The following is a 22,884-nucleotide window of genomic DNA, read 5'->3' as shown; positions in this document are numbered from 1 at the left end:
TATTGCCAAAAGAAGTCTTTCATTGCACTGTTTATCTTTTCATGATGGGATGTTAGGGTTATAATGCAATTCAATGGTTTAGGATAATTTGAAGGAAAAGGATCAGAAGTGGGAAATGGAAAGGTAGAGCCAGTATAGAACTAGCATGACGTTGGGAGGAAAATGAACATGTCTAAGGAGAAGAGATGGACAAGTACCCCAAAAAGTAGGCCCACTTTTGGTGGGAGGGGGTAGAAAAGTTTGGGAGGAGATGTTACTTCTGGTTTGGATAACTGGGCAGAGTTTCTCCGAAAGTTGACATTTGTCTGTGCCTTGGGGGATGAATGGGTTTTAGGGACAGAGGGTGGCATTCCTGGTGGAGAGGAAGACATGTAGTTAGGAGAGAGGTGAGAAGTGGAGAGTAAATGTTACGGAGTCCGTGCTCACATTGCCCACCGCACGACAGGCCAGTAAGTCAGGAAACGAGTAGCTGGGGCAAGGAACAGCAGCTTTATTTGGAAAGCCAGCAGACCGGAAAGATGGTGGACTAGTGTCCCAAAGAACCGTCTTCCCTGAGTTAGAATTCAGGCTTCTTTTATACTAAAAGTGGAGGGGGTGTGGTTGGTTGTCACAGACTTCTTGGAATCCTTTGTTCTTGCAGCTGTTCGTGAAAGTCAGATCACACTGTTCCTGTACACTTCCAACAAGACAAATGTTATTCTCTGTCCTGCAGCTTTTTATCTCCGTGTGAATGGAAAAGTGTTATAGCTTTAAGAATGGGCTCTCCTGTGTATTCTAGGCTAGAGGCAACATTCTTAACTTGTAGCAAAAGCAATAGAGTACAACAGTTAAAGTAAAAGAAACAGATCCAATATGGAGTCAGATTTGTTCTTCCCTGTGACATAAATAAGTAAGTAGGTAGGGGTTCCATAACCCACATGGGCTTTGTATAAACTATATGATAAAAATCCTTTGAGTAGAAACCAGAGGGGCAGTGGAACTTGGGTAAGAGTGCCATCTCCAGAGTCAGACTGCCTGAGTTTGACTCCTGGCCCAGCACCTTCCTCGCTGTGTGATCCTGGCTAAGTTATACCAGCTCTCTGAGCTCCACTGTCCTCCCTCCTAAAGTGGGGATGATGATTGCAGGATTGTTAGCAAGAAGTAATGCACACATAGGACTTGGCATAGCGTAGGTCCAGAGTAAGCAGCGAGTGAGTACTGACTGTTAACAGCAACAGTTAGCAATATCTCATGCGTGGCTTTGAGTTTATTCTTTAAAGATCTTTCTGGCAATAGCATTGTGTTGGTAGTTCCTTGTGTCCCTCTGTAACCCCACTGTTGCCCCTAGCTTGAAGAGCTCCAGCCTAAGGACAAGGGGGCTGAGTAAGGAGGTCTCTGTTCAGTGGCTCCTGCAAAAATGACTGGGTCCAAATCCACGGAGGGTGAAGCCCCCAGGAAGCAACTGACTACAAAAGCCTCTTGCGAGAGTTCTCCCCGAAGACCTAAAGAGACGTTTCTCCAAAGAAGGCATACAGATGGCCAACAGGTACATGGAAAGGTGCTCAACATCGCTGTTTGTGTTGGTAGTTCCTTGTGTCCCTCTGTAACCCCACTGTTGCCCCTAGCTTGAAGAGCTCCAGCCTAAGGACAAGGGGGCTGAGTAAGGAGGTCTCTGTTCAGTGGCTCCTGCAAAAATGACTGCCTGCAAGTCCACGGAGGGTGAAGCCCCCAGGAAGCAACTGACTACAAAAGCCTCTTGCGAGAGTTCTCCCCGAAGACCTAAAGAGACGTTTCTCCAAAGAAGGCATACAGATGGCCAACAGGTACATGGAAAGGTGCTCAACATCGCTGACTATTAGAGAAATGCAAATCAAAACTACGATGAGGTACCACCTCACACTGGTCAGAATGGCCATCATCAAAAAGTCTACAAGTCATAATGCTGGAGAAGGTGTGGAGAAAAGGGAACCCTCCTACACAGTTGGGGGGAATGTAAGCTGGTGCAGCCACTACGGAGAACAGTATGTAGGTTTCTTAAAAAGCCAAAAATAGAGCTACCACATGATCCAGCAATCCCACTCCTGGGCATATATCTGGAAAAACCTATAGTCCTGAAAGGTACACGCACCCCAGTGTTCACAGCAGCACTATTCACAATAGCCAAGACATGGAAGCAGCCTACGTGTCCATCGACAGATGAATGGATAAAGAAGATGTGGTACATGTATACAATGGAGTATTACTCAGCCATAAAAAAGAATGAAAGAATGCCATCTGCAGCTACATGGATGCAACTAGAGCTTATCATACTAAGTGAAGTAAGTCAGACAAAGACAAATATCATATGATATCCCTTATGTGTGGAATTAAAGTATGACCCAAATGAACTTATTTTCAAAACAAACTAAACTATTACATACAGAATGGATAAACAACAAGGTCCTACTGTAGAGCACAGGGAACTATGTTCAGTATCAAGAATATGAACGTTACATATATATATACATACATATACATATATATATATAACTGGATCACTTTACTATATAGCAGAAATTAACACAACATTGTAAACCAACTATGCTTCAATAAAATAAAATAAAAAGAGTGCGCCCTGTACTGGAGAGGTGAAGAAACTCATCGTTACAGGACTGTAGCAGCTCGCGGAAAAAAGACGTTACCACGTCCACTGAACTTCTGATTGGCAGGCGTTCCTTCCCGTGTCTGGTGCGAGAAATTGCTCAGAACTTCCAAACAGATCTGCACTTTCAGAGTGCAGCTATCTGTGCTTTGAGAGAGGCCAGCAAAGCCCGTCTGGTTGTCTTTTTGGAAGACACCAGCCTGTGTGCGATCCATGCCCAATGGGTAATAGGCCAAGGGACACCCAGCCAGCATGCCGCTTACACCGAGAACATGCTTAAGATGACTCAGACGGGAAACCTTTCATTGTTTAAAAGAAGTTCTCTTCTTTGACAGTTCTGAATGTTAGGTTTTTTGCCCGCTGATGGACGCCAAAGGTACCTAAGTGTTTGATTGCTGACTGGAAAAATAGGGGGCAGAAATCAGGGATTGGCAGTTTTTCCAGTTTCATTTTGTATGTGCATTTTTAATGTAAAAGCAGAGACAGTAATTCAGGTCATAATGTTTCAGCAAACAAGCTTCAGAAGTTGAATTTTATAAAAATTATAAATAAACCTGTTAAAATATTCTGGATAATTCCAGCGTTTGGATTTTCTTAAAGCAAGTAAATTTCTTTTTTAAAAAATATTTATTGGAATATAGTTGATTTGCAGTGTTGTGTTAATTTCAGGTGTACAGCACAGTGGTTCAGTTATACATATATACATATATGTATCTCTATTCTTTTTTAGATTCTTTTCCATTATAGATTATTACAAGATATTGAGTATAGTTATTGAGTATATATTATACAAGATATTGAGTAGAGCTATAAAGTAGGACCTTGTTGTTTACCTATTTTATATATAGTAATGTGTATCTATTAATACCAAACTCCTAATTTATCCCTCCCCCTTTCCCCTTTGGTAACCATAGTTTTGTTTTCTAGGTCTGTGAGTCTATTTCTGTTTTGTAAATAAGTTCGTTTGTATCCTTTTTTTAGATTCCATATAAAGCGATATCATATGATATTTAAAACAAGTAAATTTCCAGCTGACGGCAACTAAATGGTCTTTGCAGCATTTTAATCGTACGGTAGATTCCATCCATTCACGACACTTTTCTGAGTTGCTTTACATACCTGTGTTTAGTGGTTTGTGTCTTCTGTACTGTTCCTGCAGGTTTGTTATTAAATTAAGCTATAAAAAAAGTCTAGGAATAATTTCAGTTTCTTTAGGCATCCAGATTTGCTGTGTTCGCCGTCAAAGTGATGTATGATCTCGGGGATGTAAGTGAGCTTTGCATTTCTGGTTCCTTGGGATACATCTCGGGCATATGAGTAGTTTGAAGGATTTGGGGTTACACACACACACACACAGCATTTCCTTGCCAAATGGAACTTAAATGAAGTTTCTGGAAAACACAAAATTATTCAGTTAGTATGATAAACTCTCTAGGGATATCATATTCATTAAACTGACTTGGATTGTAATTCCTGGTACGTACTGGTGAAGTGTGAATGAGAATAGAAATTGAATCTGCTTTCACTTCTAAGCTCATCAGCAGTAACAGGACACGCCGGCAGACACTGCATTCGTAAAATGTGCTCACACCCTCATCTGCCTCTATCTTTTTTTTTTTTTTTTTTTGCGGTAAGCGGGCCTCTCACTGTTGTGGCCTCTCCCGTTGCGGAGCACAGGCTCCGGACGCGCAGGCTCAGCGGCCATGGCTCACGGGCCCAGCCGCTCCGCGGCACGTGGGATCTTCCCGGACCGGGGCACGAACCCGCGTCCCCTGCGTCGGCAGGCGGGCTCTCAACCACTGCGCCCCCAGGGAAGCCCTGCCTCTATCTTTGAAGACACGTTTAGAAATTTGTCTTAACACGTGCATAAGTTTAAAAATCTTTTGTCAGTTATTTTAAGATTGTTTTCATTGTTAACAACACCATTGGAGGGGTGGTGCAGGGCACAACCAGTCTATGGATTGTTTCATTGAAGAGTTTGCAGTTGGACGAACCAGATGGGATGAATATATTCTGCAGCTCCATCCTGACTAGGCTCACAGGGACGCTGTGACAGACGGAAAAGTATCCCTTAAGATCCTCTTGGTACCTCAGTAAGTAAACTGACCTGAGAAGAGCTCATTGTGCGCAAAGAGTGTTATAGTTTGGCCTCTGATGATTGGGAATAAGGTGTGCTCCTCCGTGGATACGATGATTACCTTCAGGTGTCCAGGTGTCTTTCTCTTGCTGAGAAGTGTGGCAGTGTCACTGGGAAAGTACACATTTGAGATTAAGTGTATACATATTTTTGTATTAGTGGTGCAATCTGCAGATTTCATTCTTCTTTTCTGTTTTCTTCTACTACTTGTATAGCAGTTACTATGTCTCAGAAATCGCTGTAAGCGCTGAACGTGTTTCTCATTTTATGAGATGAAGAACCCAAGGCCCAGAGACGTCCATTAATGTATGCACGGCCATGTGACTAGTGACTGGTTTTGGGGGGGATTTCACCCAGGTGATCTGTCTCCAGAGCCCCTCTCAGCCTGTACCGCCTCTCTTTCTGGCCTCTGGATATCTACATACAAGTTTGCTTAAAAACACATGGCGTCAAAAATGTTGGTATAGCGGATCAGCTTGAAAACACTGCTCTTAAATTTTGCATTAATTCAACAAACATATCGACCACCAGGGATGCGATAGGACAAAACACGGTGCCGGTCGCAAAGGACACATTTCCTCCAGATGTGGAATAGGAGTGAAATGCAGACTCAAGCATATTAGATTGTAACTAATTAAAAAGTTGGACTTGGCTTTTTAATTAATTTATTTATTTTTTAGTTTTGGCTGGGTTGTGTCTTCGTTGCTACGTGCGGGCTTTGCTCTAGTTGCAGCAAGCGGGGGCTACTCTTCGTTGCGGTGCGCGGGCTTCTCGTTGCGGTGGCCTCTCTTGTTGCGGAGCATAGGTTCTTGGCGCACGGGCTTCAGTAGTTGTGGCTCGCGGGCTCTAGAGCACAGGCTCAGAAGTTGAGGCGCACGGGCTTAGTTGCTCTGCGGCGTGTGGGATCTTCCCCGACAAGGGATCGAACCCGTGTCCCATGCATTGGCAGGCGGATTCTTAACCACTGTGCCACCAGGGAAGACCTGGATTTGGCTTTTTAAAACTTGAAATATAATTCAGAAATATAATACATATGCCATAAAATGCACCATTTTAAAGTATATAATCCAATGGTTTTTAGTATAGTCACAGAGTGTTGCTACCATCACTCCTATCTAATTCTGGAACATTTTCATCACCCCCTCAAAAATCCCATACTCATTAGCCGTCATGCCCCATTCTCCCCAGTCCCTAGCAACTACTAACCTACTTTCTTTCCCTATGGAATTGTCTATTCTGGACATTTCACATTAAAAAGAGCCACAATTTATGGCCTTTTGGGTCTGGCTTCTTTCACTTAGCATCATGTTTTCAAGGTTCATCCACATTGTAGCATAAATCAGTACTTCATTCCTTTTTGTGGCTGAATAATATTTCATTGTATGGACAGACCACATTTTTTTTCCCATGTATCAGCTCATGGATGTGCCCTTGGCTTTAAAATTGTGTGTCTGGGAAGGCTCCCTGTTAAAAATAAAATTTTAATGTGGTCAGATCCTTTGTCTTAGATGTACCAAGGGTTCCAACTCCTTCTGCCTCAAAGATCTTATGACAAAATCCACCACTGTAATGAACCAGACAATCCTTCCAGTGAAGTGTTGTGTTGTCCGATTTTCCCTTGACTATAAATGACTTCTGTTTCAAGACCTTGAGTTGGGTGGACGGCTCTTGCGCTTTTGTACCTGGGGCTTCACCAGGCTCTTATCTTACAGGCCAGACAGGAAACAGGGATATAGTTGTCCCCCTGTATCTGTGGGTTCTGCATTTGCGGATTCAACCAACCATGGATTGAAAATATTCAGAAAAAAAATTCCAGAAAGTTCCAAAAAGCAAAACTTGAATTTGCTGTGCATTGGCAATTATTCCATTGCATTTATATTATATTAGTATTGTCAGTAATCTAGAGGGATTTAAAGTATACAGGAGGATGTGCGTAGGTTATATGCAGGCACTACACCATCTTATATAAGGGACTTGAGCATCTGTGGATTTCAGTATCTGAAGGGGTCCTGGCACCAACCCCCTGTGGGACGACTGAGGGACGACTCTCTATGTATATTTCTTTAAACTTTCTCTCAAGTCCTTCTCTTTCCTTTATTACTTTGTAGTAGCTGGACTCGGGGGTATTATTTCCTATTTGATTTGTTTTTTCCCTTTCTGAATTGTTAGGTTTGGCTCTCTTGCCATAATCTGCAATTCTCTTGAGACTTAGATTCACTTCCGGCTTTTCCTAAAATCCGTCTTTGTCTCTTTTCAGGTTGATCCAGTGTTCACAAGGGAAGTAAAAGCCAAAGTAAAGAGGTAAGTATAGGTGTTTTGCAGGAGAGGAAACCTAGTGACCGATATATGATCCCAGTTCCCAAGCGCTCAACGTGTCCCAGGCTCTGTTCCCAGCAGTTTACTAATAATTCCTCCTTTAATCGCCTGTGCGATTAGGGTGATCCTGTGCCATCCTAGGCACTATGATTTTCCCCATTTACAAGCCAGGAAGCTCATATCCTAGAAGCATCAGCAGTTCCCTAAGGGGTGGCAGCATGGATACACGTGTGAAGACGTGCAGCCTCAGTAGGTCAGGAAATTCCCAGGAAGCCCACTTTGAGGTTACAGTTGTCACTGATCACATTGGCCAGAGCTGAAAAGACTTAAAACATCTGCTGGTGACGGTGAAAATTGCTGTCACCCCTTTAGAGGGCAGTTTGTCAGAGTCTTTGTTATCAATTGCATTTGTCTGCCAGTAACCCGATAACACTGGCTTACACACCCTGGCGCTTTACTGCTCACATAAAAAAAATCTGAGGTCGTTGGTCCAGGACCAAGTAAGACTTCAGCTCCTGTCTTGCTGTCCTGCGGTCCCTACCTGTGGCTTCCATCCCTAAGGTGACAGTGGCTGTAGAACTCACGCATCACATTCCGAATTTTAAGTGGGGAGATGGGGAAGGGCAAGAGCCAGAAGGGTTACCTCCCATTTGGGTCAGCCCCTTTTTATGTGAATTTCCTCACACCCCCAGGATTCCAGCTCCTCTCACTGGCCACACCATCACCCCAGGGGACTGGGAAACTGATTTCATCCCCATATGCAATCAGCTGTCTTTACGTTGCTCATAGATACAGAATGCATGTATGTGAAAGTATAACCAATTATGTGAAAGGATAACCTCAAAATCCTGAGAATGGTGGAGAGGGGTAGGGGATGGAGAAGAATGTCCATATTTTGGGGTGAAAGAAAAAAGAAAACAAAACAAAACCTATGTGACAAAGTGCTGGGAACCTGGGTATTGGTTGAGTTTCTCTATTTTACTATTTCTCTCTGTTTATGACACATCTATGATTCTCTTTCTGTGTATCTTTAAAAAAGAATTTGAAGAAAGGTTGCATTATTAGGAAAGGTTTGTTTTCTAAATCATTCAGAGAAAAATGGCAAGAGCTGTATCTCTGACGTCCAGTATCTGAGAAGCACGTGTCTCCTTGGTCAGAGGGCTTCAGAATGACGGCGGGTGTGTTAACAGGCTTCCTCTCTCTCTTATCAGGGATGGATGTAGAATAGATTCTCACTCCAGTATGGTTTTCTGTATTGAATCCTTTAGCAGTGATGCTTCCCTGTGGATCTAGGGGATTTCTCCAAAATCGTCGTCTCCCCTTCTCCCAGCCCCTCCCCGTAAGATTCCCAGCCGTAAGCTCTCTCTCTGCTCCGTGTTGTTCCAGGACCCCTGGGGTACGATTGATCGGGGAGATGGCTCGGGAAGACCTCCACGCGGTCGTGAAGAATTGCTTCGCGGTGGTGAATAGCTCTGTCTCTGAAGGCATGTCAGCCGCAATCCTGGAGGTAATGATCTAATGGGTACTGAAAGTGGAAATATGAAATTGTCCATCACCCCTTTTCTCAGTTATGGAGGTGATGCCTTTGTCAATAACATTGTGTGCTTCTCGAAGCTAACAAAGTGAAACGGCATTTCCTCGGGAGTTCTAGAGTAGTTTTAAAGTTCTGTCTGGGGCTTAAGAATACTATTTTCTTTCTCCTTGCCATTTTTCCTTGCCAGCTACAAAATGAAATAAAACTAGGATAGTGTCGCCTCTCTGACTCGCCACTTAGCTTCAACGGGAAGGCGGCTGAGGCTATGACGGGTCGGGACAGGATGTGGGGTGAAGGTGTGTTTTGTAGGGAGCCTCCTTTTGTCTTGATGTCTCCTCCCTCTTTTCAGTGTGTCCTATGATCCCAGAATTTAGGTCATAAGAAAGGGTTGGGCTTGGATTTCCCGGGCGGTCCGGTGGTTAAGACTCTGCGCTTCCACTGCAGGGGGCACGAGTTCGATCCCTGGTTAGGGAACAAAGATCCCGCAGGCACTGGCGCAGCCAAAGAACAAAAGAAAGAAAGGGTTGGGCTTGCGCACATGGTGGGGGGTGGGGCTTCGTACACGGAGAAGAGTAGTTGCAGATGGCACAAGGCGGTGGGGGTGAGTGTGGACCTCACCTCTCTGTCTGGTGTTCAGCTCTGAAAATCTCTTACACTACTTGGGCTAAGTGTGCACAGCCCAGCACAACCGTGCAGTCTGTTGCTGGAGTTATCTGTGTTTTGCAGGGAGAGGCTGAGATAAAAAGCCCCTGCGCTTGATCCTGGCAGCCTCTGGATTGAGCGTATCAGCTCCTGGGTTAGAGGGACTTAATCCAACCTCACAGCCCTTTGCAATCTCTTCTCCTCACTGAGCGTTTTATGTGATGGGGTGTATTACCAGGATCTCTTAAACTGCTTCATGCCGATGACCTGAGTAATCCCCAGTGTGCCTCTAATGCAAAAGGATTTTCCTTTCCCTTATTTCGCTGTCGGTTCACAGCACACTGCGTTCCTTTTCAAGAGTGATCTTGGCAAAGAGGAGACTCTGTCCCTCCCGTCATAACCAGCATTCGGTGCTGGATTTTCTTCATATCATTAAATCACAAGCCATCCCTCGCATGGCGTCTCCTTTAGTTCTCACACAATAGATGCCTTGTTAAGTCCTCGTGGTTAGCGCGTGATAAAACTTGCTGTAGAAACAGAAACGTTTGGTGATTGGCCCTGCAGGTCTTTAAATCGCGTTTCACATCCCCTTTCTCACGGTGCTAGTTTCTTACTTCAGGGTCTACTTAGAGCGATGCTATTATTTTATCCTAAGTATTTGTAACATCCATTTATTCCTTTGGATGTTAGTTGAATTTACCAGCCAAAGTTACACTTTGTGAATTTCAGTGTTTCAGAGACCCTGATAAATAGTTAAAGCAGGAAAAAAAATCATGCTCCCTAAATTTAAGAAATGACTGATGTCCACTTCTAATATTTTCTGTGAATTGGCATCATTTAAAAAAGCAAACAAAGAAAACCAAAAACAAAATACTGTGGGCGGGGGTGGTATATACTGACGCCTGTAATTCCGGTGTTGAGAAGCTTTCGAAGCACAGAGCTTGGATTGGTACCATGTTCATCTTCAGCCAGATGTTTGACTACCTCAGTCTAAGCCTAATGATTAGCATTAATCTCCGTTGTGCTTTAGAATCAGCTTTGGACTAGAGCCACTGGAGCGATACATTGTACTCTCCCTGTTAGCTTTAAAAATGTCTGTTCTTACAGTACCACGTCCTCGAGCCATTGCCGGATCGCTCCTTTGTATGTAAATACACATTTTTTTTTCTCCCCCAACTTCTTAAGAAAAGGTAAAGTGGAATTCGGGAATGCTTTTCTAAGCAGCACACACAGCAGTTCACTGCAGATTGAGTTGCTATCAAATTTCATTTACTTCAAAGGAAAGGCAGCTGTTAGCAATTCTGTGTGCCTTCCAATGTGGACACTGTGTTCCTTTTGAAAATTCCAAAATAACCTTTGGGCTGAGGGTTTTGAATGAAACTGATTTTAGAGGAGTCTGTGGAGGGTGGATTTCATTAGAATCAATTCAAAGAACCAAAGCGGTTAATCACAGAATAAGTGCATATCACTTTTGAAGGAAGGGATCCTTTGACCTTTCAGAATTAACTTTGTTTTGTCATGGAAGCATGTAAAAATCCATTTGCTGTGGCACACTTCTTTTCTTTTGCTGATAAACTCCAAAAATCAAGCGTTAGCTGGACGCCCGGGCAGTAGAGTGGACATCCCTGCAACGAATCTGTGGTTTCAGGTTTGGGCTTATAATGGAGTTGAATTCTACACAGAATTAGAAGAATACAAAAAATTATTATTATTAATTTTTGTTTTGTTTTGGCCGTGTGGCATGCGGGATCTTAGTTCCCCGACCAGGGATCGAACCTGGGCCCCCTGCAGTGGAAGCGCGGAGTCCTGACCACTGGACCTCCGGGGAAGTCCCAGAAAGTTATTTGCTTATCCCACACTTCCTCACTGGGCTGTCCTCCCTGCCCTGGAGCGCGCGCGCGCGCGCACACACACACACACACACACACACACACACACACACACACACCCAACCTCCAGGTCAAAGTTTTCACTGCCCCGAGGAGAGGAAGGCATCTTCTAAAGCAAAGAGCAGTAAAAAGGTAATTCTTGGGCTCTTAGCTTCCAGGCCCAGGACCTAGTGATGAAAGATTCATTTCAGGGCTTTTCAAGGATAACTGTGACCCTGTGTCATTTGACCTTGGCTAATTTCAAAAGTGTGTGGGGCAGACCTGTGCCCTTCCCACTTTTAAAACGGGAGGGCTTTTGGAGTTGTCACAACTAGGAGGCTGCTCCTTGCAGTTAGTTTGGCGTGGAGGGAGTGCAGACAGGCAGAGCATTTTTCAATGTGCAAGACGGTCTTTGCGTCAAAGGTCTGTCCGCAAGATGCCATTGGCGTCCCCGTCGAGAAGCGCTCTAAACCCCGTGGGGTCAGATCCGAACCCCATGCACACACATCAGTGGGGCACTCGGACCAGCCGCATCCCCACGTGACAAGCAGTGATCACGGTGCTGGACGTATGCCCAGTTAAGGCCGCTGAAATGCACGCAGACCTCTCTGCAAGGAAATCTGGACCCCAGAGGTTTCAACCTAGGGTGTGCGTCAGAATTCCCCCTGAAGCTTAAAAAACCATCGGTATGCACAGCGGCGCCCTGCAAAAGCTCTCTTGGCTGTGCTGACGCGGAGCCCTGGCGGCCGTGCTTCCAAAGGCTCTTCTGCGTGTAGACTGGGGGCCGTGTCTCTGGAAACCTCTGTTAACCCCGCTGAAGACGGTGCACCAGCGACAGAGCTTTTCAAAAAGGTCAGATAGGAAGCTTCCACCTACCTGCTGGAAGGTTGAAGAGCTCATCAGGGGGCAAGAGAAATTCAGTGACTGCAAACTCGACCGGCTGTTAGGTGCCCCTTCAGCCCTGATGTTTCCTCTTTTCTGTCCCAAAACGGGGCCCCAGATTCCAGGTTTGAGCGACTCTCTGCTCCAAGCCCCACCCCCTCCACTGCCCCTTTCCCTCCACTGTCACGACCAGAAGGGGTTCAGAGGGCGAGCTCGCCCATCTCCAAACACCATCTCACCCAAGACATTGCCAGGCCCGGTTCTCGTCAGGACCAGCGTCACAGCACTGCTGTGTTCCAGGACTTTGCCTTTCTTGCAGACACAGTTTGTTTTGAAAGAGGTGACTTCGCACCTGAAGAAAGTGACTTGTGAATCAACCATCTGATTCCTTAATGCCATGTCTTGGCTCTATGAAAATAGCATTTCCACGTGCTTACTTATTCTTAAGATGCCTCCTTTCTTGTTTCTCTTTTTTCTTTTGTTGGCGTATAGTTGATTTACAATATTTTGTTAGTTTTAGGTGTACAGCAAAGTGATTCAGTTATACATATGTATATCTATGTATCTATATTCTTTTTTTCTGATTCTTTTCTATTATACGTTATTACAAGATATTGAATATAGTTCCCTGTGCTATACGGTAAATCCTTGCTGTTTATCAAGACGTCTCCTTTCTTAAAGACAGTTTATTTTTAAGAGGGGGCTTTGAAATTAGTTTTCTCTGAATATACAGCTTTCAGAGAACATTTAAGTATCATCTTCCTCCACCCAGCTCACAACTTCAAGACTCAGATTGTATTTCTCTCTCCTTTTTTTTTTTTTTTTTTGCGGCATGCAGGCCTCTCACTGTTGTGGCCTCTCCCGTTGCGGAGCACAGGCTCCGGACGCGCAGGCTCAGTGGCCATGGCTCACGGGCCCAGCCGCTCCGTGGCATGTGGGATCCTCCCGGACCGGGGCACGAGCCCGTGTCCCCTGCATCGGCAGGCGGACTCTCAACCACTGCGCCACCAGGGAAGCCCTCTCTTTCTTCTTGAGGTATAGTTGATGTACCTTGTAAGTTTCAGATGTTCACCATAGTGAGTCACAATTTTTAAAGGTTATACTTCATTAATAGTTATTATAAAATATTGGCTATATGCACTGTGCTGTACAGTATATCCTAGTAGCTTATTTATTTTATATGTAGTAGTTTGTACCTCTTAAGCCCCTACCCCTATCTTTCCCCTCCCCCTTCCCTCTCCCCACTGGTGACCACTAGTTTGTTCTCTGTATCTGTGAGTCTGCTTCTTCTTTGTTTGTTTTTTTTTGGGGGGGGGATTCCACATATAAGTGATATCACACAGTATTTGTCTTTCTCTTTCTGACTTATTTCACTTAGCGTCACGCCCTCCAAGTTCATCCATGTCGTTGCAAATGGCAGCATTTCCAGATTGAATTTCATTCTTTCCGCTGAACTGCAGTTTTCCTTGAAGGCAAGGAGCATGTCCTCTGCAACCTTGAACCCTCCCCCAATAATCGATAATCAATAAATATTCATTGGATTGAGCAAAGCTAAACTACTACACGGTATCACCTTTTTGACTCGCCTTTAATCAGCTGGTCTCATCGCCCAAACCGCCTGTGTCTTGCCCTTTGCAGGTTGATGATTATTTGTTGAGTGAGGGACAAGGAATGGGTGATCTCACTGGCCCACGGCCTTACTTGTGTGTTGGGTACTTGGTGTGCTCTGGTTGATATACAAGTAAGTCTATACTACAGGAGGAATGATGGGATCTTTTTTATTTTTTGCTGAAACAGGGATATAAACTCTGTCCTCCCTCAGGATCGGCCGGTTCTGAGATTCTCTGATGGCCAGTTTTATAGATCTACACTTACATCTTCATATCTGTATTTATAGAATCTCCTCTCAATCTGTGTGTCTGCCACAGTTTCTCTAAAATGCACCGGTGCTCAACGACATCAGTGGATAAATGTACCATTTGGATTGGAAGATGCTCCAGGGCCCAGCTGGGACAGGGAACAATGAGAACAGAGCTAGCCGTGTGCCCTGACGTGTGTGATCAGCCTCTAGCGAGCCTCCCCTCATCCCCTCATCGGTGGGATGAGATGAGACAGTCTGGAAGGTCTCAGCTACGTGGAGGATTCTGCAGTCCCTTGACAGATGCCTAGAAATGGAATCACAGTGGGCCATGCCAGTTTGATGAGCTAATGACCTGAACGGGGTGACGAGCAGGGAAAGGAGCCATCAGACATCATGTCGTCTCACTCACCTTGACTATATTACGACCCTGTAACTTACATAGTCAATGTCAGCTTAAGCCATTAACCACCTAAGTGGTATTTGTGCAGAATGACATCTGAAATTTTCATTTATTCTGGAAAGTTTAGCCCCTCGTTCCCAAATGATAAAACTGGAGCCCAGGAAGAGGTCCGGTACTGGGTGTCGAACTTCGACTCCATTTCCCCAGAATGACTGATGAGCAATGAATTTGAGACCCGCCATGTTAGTTGAGGGCAAAGCCTCCACCAGGGCAAGACCAAGGTCTCACAAGTCCTGGCTTGTGCCCTTCTCCAAAATACCAGATTGCACCCACGGTATGTCAGAACCCAGGGTCCAACCAGTGGGTTCATAAAGCACCTGTGACCCTAACGTCGAGACGTGGCCGTTTTGGGTGACTTTTTGCCTGTGCTGCTGAGTTTCTTTGTTCCTGAATGTAGTGACAGTGGAAGGTCCCGATTTTTACCCTACAAGACGAGAGCGGAATATCACGACTTGGAGGCTTTCTGTGACCATGAAAGGCCACCATGAGAGGCTGTCGCGGTGCTGGGGAGGGGACTCTGAAGCTGGGGGCAAGCAGGAGGGCTCCAGTCCGAGCAGCCAGCCAGCTCCACTACCGTCCCCGATGGTGGCAACAGCACAGTCTCCGGGGGGGCAGAAAGGAGGGCTGTCCTCTCCTCCGACCTTATGCAGGGACTGGGTCTCAAACTCAACATGTACTGGGAAGATACAGGCGACACAGAACCAGAAAACCAGGTGAGCTCACCAAGAAAACTGCTGACGAGAGAAGATGATCCTAGTGTGAACCGTTGACTTACGATTAATTTACGTTCAGATGCTTCTGGAACTTTTGATCCACAAGCATTGGTTGAGCTCTTAACTATGTGTCACACATGGCCCCGGGCACTTGGGCGTTGGTGGCGTTTGTGCCATATGAAGTCCTTGGTGTCAGAGCTTCCCATGGTAATATACTAAGCGGCTGAGATTGGGGAACTTTACCTTTCTGAAAACCGAATGTCACCCCTTCGTGACCAAATGTTTATTACGTGAAATGAGACACCGCCTGCCGAATTGGAGTGCCTAAAACATCCTTGTGTAGAGTAAGAGCCGGAATATTGGTTTGCTGATAGCATCCCCTCAGGGCTGCCTCTGGACACCAAGGTGTGAAGGGATGTCCCTCTCACCTGCTGAAAGGCACCTGTCACATGAAAGCTGGGCTGGCCCCTGTGAAAGTCACCATGGGAGAGTCCATGCGGGGAGCTGAAATGGAGCTGGGAAGGGCTGGCCTAATCCTGTATGTTTCTAAATGCCCCCCTACGGGGCAGGGGAGGCCAACACTGCATGCCACGCTTCTGGGCATCTTTCTGAGGCCTCGATGCCGGGTTGTGCCGACTATGGGGTGCCCCAGCCTGGCTGATCCCAGCCCTTTGGGACTGGAAAGGCTGCTTAGTGGATACTCGGAATGATAAATCGTGCTTCTCCTCACTGCTGTGCGCGTGCCAAAGGGACGTGTGCAGTCCTGGTGGCATTCGTATGGCTGGCTCTGGGAGAAGATTACTCATCAGGGAAGGTAACGACGGTAGTTAAAAATGTATACTCCACGCTGCCGCCGAAGAAGTTGGAGAGAGAGGGTTTCTTTGTGACGTCGCAGTAACGACGTCAGACAGACCATTACAGCATGTAGTTTCCCAAGACTCGCAAATACAGTCAGTCATTAAGATTCAGTATGTAGTTGGAAAGTCTGGGGTTTGGACTGGGAAATCATTTTCGGCAAGCTTTTGGGGTACTTTTTGTGCGGTGCAAGGGGTCCAGTTAAGCTAAGAAGTTATTCTCCCACAGACTGGCTCATCTGGCCACAGAAGCTCTTAGAGCGATCGCCCACCTCTCCTTTGTTCTTTTCGTCCTTGCAGGCAATGGATTTGGAAGTCCCTGTGTTGGCAAGGAACATCCCTGGGAACGCGGCAGTGGTGAAGCACGAAGTTACAGGATTGCTGTTTTCCGACCCTCAGGTAAAGGAGGGTAATTTCCCCATGTTCACCTGGTCTGAGTAGCTTTCGTCTGTGTGCGGTGATCAAGATTCTGTGATTTGCGTCTTTGTGATTAGCTCTTGGCGTCCCCTTTATAATCAGTAGGAGAGAGTGTGCAACACTGTGTCACCGTTGTCACGTGGGCAGCTGCCTGGACGTGTCACTAAAAGAAACCTAGGGACTTTCAAGAAAGTCGAGACTTGAGTTCTATTTCTGAGGCCTCTGGTGATGATCATTGTGACCTTGAGCCAGTCCCTTCCCCTCTTATATGCTTGGGTTTCTGGTTTCTTTTTTTTTTATTTTATTTTATTGAAGTATAGTAAATTTATAGTACTGTGTTAATTTCTGCTACCCAGCACGGTGACAGTTATACATTATGGACGTATTTTTTCATATTCTCCATGATGGTTTATCACAGGATACTGAATGCAGTTCCCTGTGCGCTACAGTAGAACTTGTTTGTCTGTCCGTCCTACAGATAGTATTGGGTTGGCCAAGAAGTTCGTTCAGGTTTTTCTGTAAGATGTTACTTTTTGGCCAACCCGATAGTTTGCATGTGCTAACCCCAAACTCCCAAACAGACTTCTGGTTTCTGAAGCAGGCACTCTTCAGATAACCATCCTACACTTCCAGGACATCTCCTGGTGTTCAGAAGACTGCCATATATCTGGTCCCTTGCAATCCTTCAAAGCAGTGTACGGAAGAGGCACTGTAGTTGTGTTTATACACGTGTGTATCTGAAATTAAAATAAAGGTGAATGCAGCTGATAGTGGGCCCAGCTGGTGGAGCCAGTGTCACCTGGGGCACACCTGTGTGCCAGGACCTCCCAGGACGTGTGTGAAGGGGTTCCGGTCACAGAGTCTGAGGTTCCAAGAATGTGCCTATACTTGAAGCCCTTGGGACCCTGTGCAGGGCGTGGAGCCTGAGTCTCCAAGCTCTGTCTTGGCCTCCGTACGATTATAAGAGCTAATTATACCTCTTGCTCTTAGAGGTGTGATGTGGGCTGAAGGGGTTGATACACAGGGCTGAGCGGTGGTCACGGCACGCGGTCAGGGCTCTGGGTCCCCGTTATCAGCAAAAGGAGAGCCCATCGCTGCTGCCTACGGCTCGTGTTCGGTGGCAGCAAAAAAAGAATCTTAGGCCCACCCTTTGCTCTTCAAGTCTTTAGATTTAGAAATCAGGTTCTTGTCACTATCATCTTTATGAAGGCACATGTTATATAACAGAAATAAAGGGATTTAGACTTACAAGCTCGGGTCAACGCCAGTATTTGAAAATGCCGTTTTTCACCTTTCCTATGGCAGACATTTAATCCCACTTCGCTTCCCCTTCCCTCGGGGAGGGGCGGGATTGCAGGGAGTCGGGCATCACCAGGTGCTGTGTGGATGCAGCCGCTCACCTGGGAAGCAACTGAAAGAGCAAAGGGCAGGCCCGGGCTTATCAGTTACCGTCTAACAAAAGGCACATCTAACACGAATGCCTTTCCTTTGAATAGCGGCCCCTAAAAGCTGAAACACGAAGAGTATGCAGCGGTTCCTTGCCGATCCCCCAGACAAAGGCATATGGCTTTTTACCACGTTCTGCATCTCCCAACGTCAATGCCAGCCAAGCTGGGGGTCACAGACTATTGTCTCCCCGTGGGCAAAGAGATTTTATTTTCATCTCCCCAAACCCCATGTCTGTTTATCTTATAGCTCAGTTTCAGAGCACTGTAATTTTGTCAGTGAGTGTCTGAATAGCCATCACTTATAAATGGCTGTATCGGGTCCAGTGCTAGAACGACTTCATTTCACATTCCTTGTAAGGCATTCCTTTCAATATTTGCAAATAACTGTCCTGTCTCCGACACGTCCAAGTTATTTCTGCGTTACCGGCTTCCTGTGAGTTACCAGACACAGTTCCGCAGCACTCATACAGTTAAGGCGTGGGCTTATTTTGTTCCCAGCGCTTTAATGTTACTTTTACAAAGGATGTTACAAAAGAACAGAACGCTCTAGGGGGGAGCATCTGGGGGGAGGCTGCGTTTTCTTAACACGTTTTGAAAAGCGTGCTCGACACGGCTGTCACACGTGACTTTGTTTTATAGTCACGAGCAGACTCGACCTAGCACGGAGTGGGAGCTGTTGCTTCAGAGCAGACATGCATTTTCCGTAAGTCAGTGGCCTTGGTTACTGTCGTCTAGCTCAGGAGCGCAGACGGAAGCAGCCACTGGTTTGTCGCCAGTGTTTGCAAGGTTTATTCCAAGTGTGCATTCAAATACGTATTCAAAGCTCCATTTCACTTATTGAGAAGGGACTTCCATGCCAGGGTGTCAGCCTCATAAAGTTAATGTAGATAAATGCATAGACAGATAGATACATAGATACAGACAGACAGACAGACATATCGAATGCAGAAAAATCATACTTTGGATTTTCAACAAAACGATGATTAAAAGTATTCAGCTGTGGTAGGAACAAAATAATCTCTATTTTTATACACCTCAGCCCTGGAAAACCTTAACTGAAGTGAAGCTTTCCAAACCTACTAAACATTGATTTTTTTTTTTTTTTTTTTTTTTTTTTTTTTTTTTGGTTACTGCGACAGTCCCATTCTTTTTCTTTTTAAGAAGAAAAGAGCTGAGCTATTTTATGGCTACATTCTATAGCTTCAAAATTAAAATCCATTTGACATTTAATAGAAACTGTGGATCCATTTCCTCTCTCAAGGACAGACTTTTGAAGTGTGGCCCAAACTAATTTCGCTGGGAGGTTCTGTTTGTTTTTTAGGCAACTATAAAAAAAGTCATAACTTTCGGAATAATGATGATGACGACAGCTAACATTTAGCGCATGTGTGTTACGTGCTGGTGTCTGTTCTTTGCCATCAGCATGGATTTACACTTCTATTAAGACTGTTTCATTTTAAATCTTTGACTTTTGATGGTCCATGAACAGTTTAACGTTTGGAAGAAGCAAGGCGTGTTGGAGACACATCAGCCTCCAAACTTTTGTTTGGGCAGAGCTGTGCTTGGGTCTTGAGTTTTCCCCCTCGAAATCTGAGCGATCCTGGACACGTTTCTTCTTCCTGTGCTCGTTCCTTGATCCGTAAGATGCAGATAACGATGCCCGTCTTCGGGGAACAGCAGAAAGCACGTGGGGTGGAGTGCCGTCCTTGGGCTCAGAGGAAAGCCGCGTGGACGCAGAGTTAATCACGTTCACGGTGCGCCGCTGGGTGAAGTTGTTTGCTGCCGCTCGGGAGCTGTACGGTCTGCTGAGCTCTTAGGTTTAAGCAGTGGAATTAAGCTCAGTACAGCGAGACGTTCTCCTTGTGAAATCTGGCCAGTGTCATGCAAAATATCATTTCTCTCTTTCTTCTTTTTATTTTTTACTTAAAACAATTTTTAACTTTTTAACCAAACATTTAGAGTTCTTAGATGTTAAATACAACTGTGATGTGTAAGCCCCCAACCAGTCCCTCTGAAATGTAAAAGCACAGATGCAGGCTCGACCAGTGTTTGTTGGATTTCCATTTAAGCCCAGAGGAAACTCTGGGCAAACTCTATGTGAACTAAAATGGAAGTCAGTCCAACATTTTTTTTTTGCATGGATTTGTCCACAGGGTGACCATATTGTTCATTGTGAAAAACCAGGTACCTTTGAGAGTGAAAGGGGTGTTATTGATAATTATGCTGGGATGACGGCCATGAACCTGAACCAAATGACCTAGGTAAGGACCGTCTGCTTGAAGAGCTGGGATCAGATGCATAGCTGGTATTTGTTAGGGATCAAGGGTGCGTCCAGCCACGTAGGGGAGGCACAGTTTTCTAATAGCCACGTTGAAAGAAAATAAAAAGAAACAGATGAAATTCATGTCAATAATATATTTTATTTAACTTCACCTGTCCAAACTTGCATCATCTCAGCATGTAATCGATATAAACAATGTTTTTCCCCATCCCACCTGCCCGTAGAACTGACCGTTGGTTTCAGTGCAATTTAAACAATTTTTAATGAGATCTTTACTTTTTTTTTTTTCGAGACTCTGAAATCCTGCGTGTATTTTACCCACCAGCTCATCTCAGCCTGGAGATTAAATTTGTATCGAAATACTTGGTTTGCATTGAGACTCCATACCATTTGCAGCTGAAAAAGTAGATTCACGTGTCCAGGTTGTTGCAAGTATACTTGTAAAGCTTTGTAATACCTGAATCAAGCACCAGTGTCAAAAGTTCAGTTTAAGTCCATTCAAGTGAATAATTTAAAATGCAGTTCCCGGGCACACTGGCCACATTTCCAGAGCTCAGAGTGGGTGCTGGGCGGCACTGCTCCCCGGAGACAGAGCGATGGGGCAGGTGGTCCCAGCCAGGCCTCCTCTGTGTGCCGGGCACCACTATAGGGACCTTGCCTGTTTCTCTTACTAATCCTCACGGGAACCCCACACAGGTGTTACTGTGATGATCCCAGAGAGGGTGAGGCATTTACCTTTGAAGCTCAGCGGGAGATGACAGGGCTGGGACTCGAGGTCTCAGCCTGATGGGTGCTCGGCCACCCCTGAGAGCGTTTGCATGGTTCCTCGTATGGCTGTCTCTCCCTCTGTCTCTGTCTTTCCTTCTTTCTCTGTCTCTGTTTTTCCCTCTATCTCTGTATGTCTCTGTCTCTACCTTTGTCTCTGTCTCTCACTCTCTGACTCTCCCTCTCTCTGTCTTTGCATCTCTCTCTCCTTCTTTGTCTGTCTCTGGCTCTGCCTGTGTCTCTGGCTCTCACCCAGTTTTCTGTGCCTGTCTCTCCTCCTCTCTGTGTCTCTTTCTCCCATCTCCATCTTTCCTTCTTTCTTTATCTCCGTTTGTTTCTGTCTTTCCCTCTATTTCTTTCTCTCGCCCTCTATCTGTGTCTCTCTCTCGGTGTCTGTGTCTCTCCCTCTGTCTCTGTCTCTGTCTCTGTCTCCCTCACCATCTCTCTCTTTCTCCCTCCCTCCCCTCCTCTGTTGCCTGGGCAGAGAGGGGACACTCTTCCATGGGACCATCCTCTAAAAGGATTCTGCTCACCACTTTGTCCGACTTCTTGGGGAGAACGGACCTCTTTCTAAGGCCCAGTCCTGCTTCGCTTCTCGGCCTGTGGCTGGTCCCTGGGGTCAGAATGACCCAGAGGGCTGGAGGTGGTGGGGGCAAAGGGACGCCTCGGGTGGGCACAGCGCTGAGCAGTGCTGCACAGAGTCGGGCTTGGCCAGGTGAGAAGGACGAGGATGGAGCCACCAGGTGAGGCTCGCCGCTCTGGAAAGGCCAGGCCAGGCCAGGAGCCAATGAGGGATGGAGCGCAGGGCCCTTCCCGGCTCTGGTCCAGGCTTTTGCACTCCCGGCCGGCAGGCAAAGTCTGACGTTCTCTTAAAATAGGAGGACGGGAGGACCGTTTTTCTCTGCTTGTGGACTCTCCACCCGCCTTTACAGGGCAGGAGCTGCATCTCGGAACTGACCTTCTGGCCTGACCTCTGCTGGCCGCCCGTGTCTCACAGGCTGCGTGTGCGACTCTCAGACCCGCCGGCTGTGCACACCTGCTCTGCGTGTGAACAAGCACCTTGTGGTTTGGGGGCTTTTTGTTTTTTTTTTGAAAGTGAGAATTTTTAGCTACTTTATTAGATATATTCGGTTTCAAGGCTCTGACCATCCATAATCGCCATGATGCAAAACATGTGTTCACGTGTAAAAATACCCCTTCAACACGCTTTAAGAGGAATAACTGTGTTTTGCAATCTATGCGGCATGAAATAGAATTTGATGCTTAGAAAACCAACTAATTGTAGTTTGGGGGCTTGCGATCGGGAGAGCGGCCTGCCTGACCCAGCCTGACCACACCAAAGGGACCTCGGCCCCAGCGCTGCCGGCCGGTGCCCTGCCCATCACCCTGTGAGTTTGTCCCTCTTCCGGGGGGCCTGGTGACAAGATGTCGGTACAGCAAACGCGGTGCCCAGCCCGCTCCAGGAATCAGCCCTGTAGGTGCGTTTGCAGCTGATCCTGAAATTCAGAGTAAGGAGATGATGGTGACTTCTTGGCACTGGCAGAATTCAGGTGCAGGTGCCTGTGCAGGATCCTCGGGGGCTGCAGCTGCCAGGGTGATGCTGTAGCAGAAGGCGCGGGACCCCGGCAGCCAGCTCAGGCCCCCTCCCCGCGGCCTCCCGGCCAGTGCGGCGTGTGCATACACGAGCAGCCCCGCACCACCGTCCTGGGCTCTGTATCTACGTGCTGCTTCCATCCGTCCCCGCCTCTCAGGGGCTCTGTCCCCAGAATACTGCTGTATCCAGACCCTTACACCCTCCCCCCATTCCAAGGCACTACTGGGTCTTGTCTGGACGTTTAGAATAGCTTCCTCCGCTCCATCCCACGCACTCTCCTCCTAGCAGCCAAAGGGACCTTTATAAGATGCAGATGCCGTCCCATCCATCCCTGCTGCAAAACCCCTCTGTGTCTTCCTGTGGCCGTAGAGAAAAGACACCTCCCGACTCGGCTTCCGGGGCTTCACGCCTCTCTTCCTCTGCTCCCTGCCCACCCCTGGTTCTTCCCGCAGCCGGGCCGCCGGGAGCATCCTTCCCCCTCGGCTTCACTGT

The 22,884-nt window shown here is 46.4% G+C and overlaps 1 protein-coding gene across 4 annotated transcripts in view; it reads left to right on the top strand.

Annotated features, from left to right (window-relative positions):
- Positions 1 to 22,884, top strand: part of GLT1D1 (glycosyltransferase 1 domain containing 1) — a 155,452-nt gene that overhangs the window by 71,567 nt on the left and 61,001 nt on the right. For all 4 annotated transcript variants that reach the window (XR_003004995.1, XM_024758483.1, XM_024758485.1 and 1 more), the window contains 3 exons: positions 7,015 to 7,058; positions 8,460 to 8,580; positions 16,188 to 16,286. Coding sequence is in view for 3 of the 4 variants with exons in the window: in XM_024758483.1 (XP_024614251.1) it covers positions 7,015 to 7,058; positions 8,460 to 8,580; positions 16,188 to 16,286 (264 nt within the window). In the remaining variant the exon portion in view is untranslated. The remainder of the gene's footprint in view (positions 1 to 7,014; positions 7,059 to 8,459; positions 8,581 to 16,187; positions 16,287 to 22,884) is intronic.

Source organism: Neophocaena asiaeorientalis, unplaced genomic scaffold, assembly GCF_003031525.2.
Source record: "Neophocaena asiaeorientalis asiaeorientalis breed wild unplaced genomic scaffold, Neophocaena_asiaeorientalis_V1.1 scaffold77, whole genome shotgun sequence".
Classification (NCBI taxonomy): Eukaryota; Metazoa; Chordata; class Mammalia; order Artiodactyla; family Phocoenidae; genus Neophocaena; species Neophocaena asiaeorientalis.
This window is presented reverse-complemented; position numbering and strand designations above follow the sequence as displayed.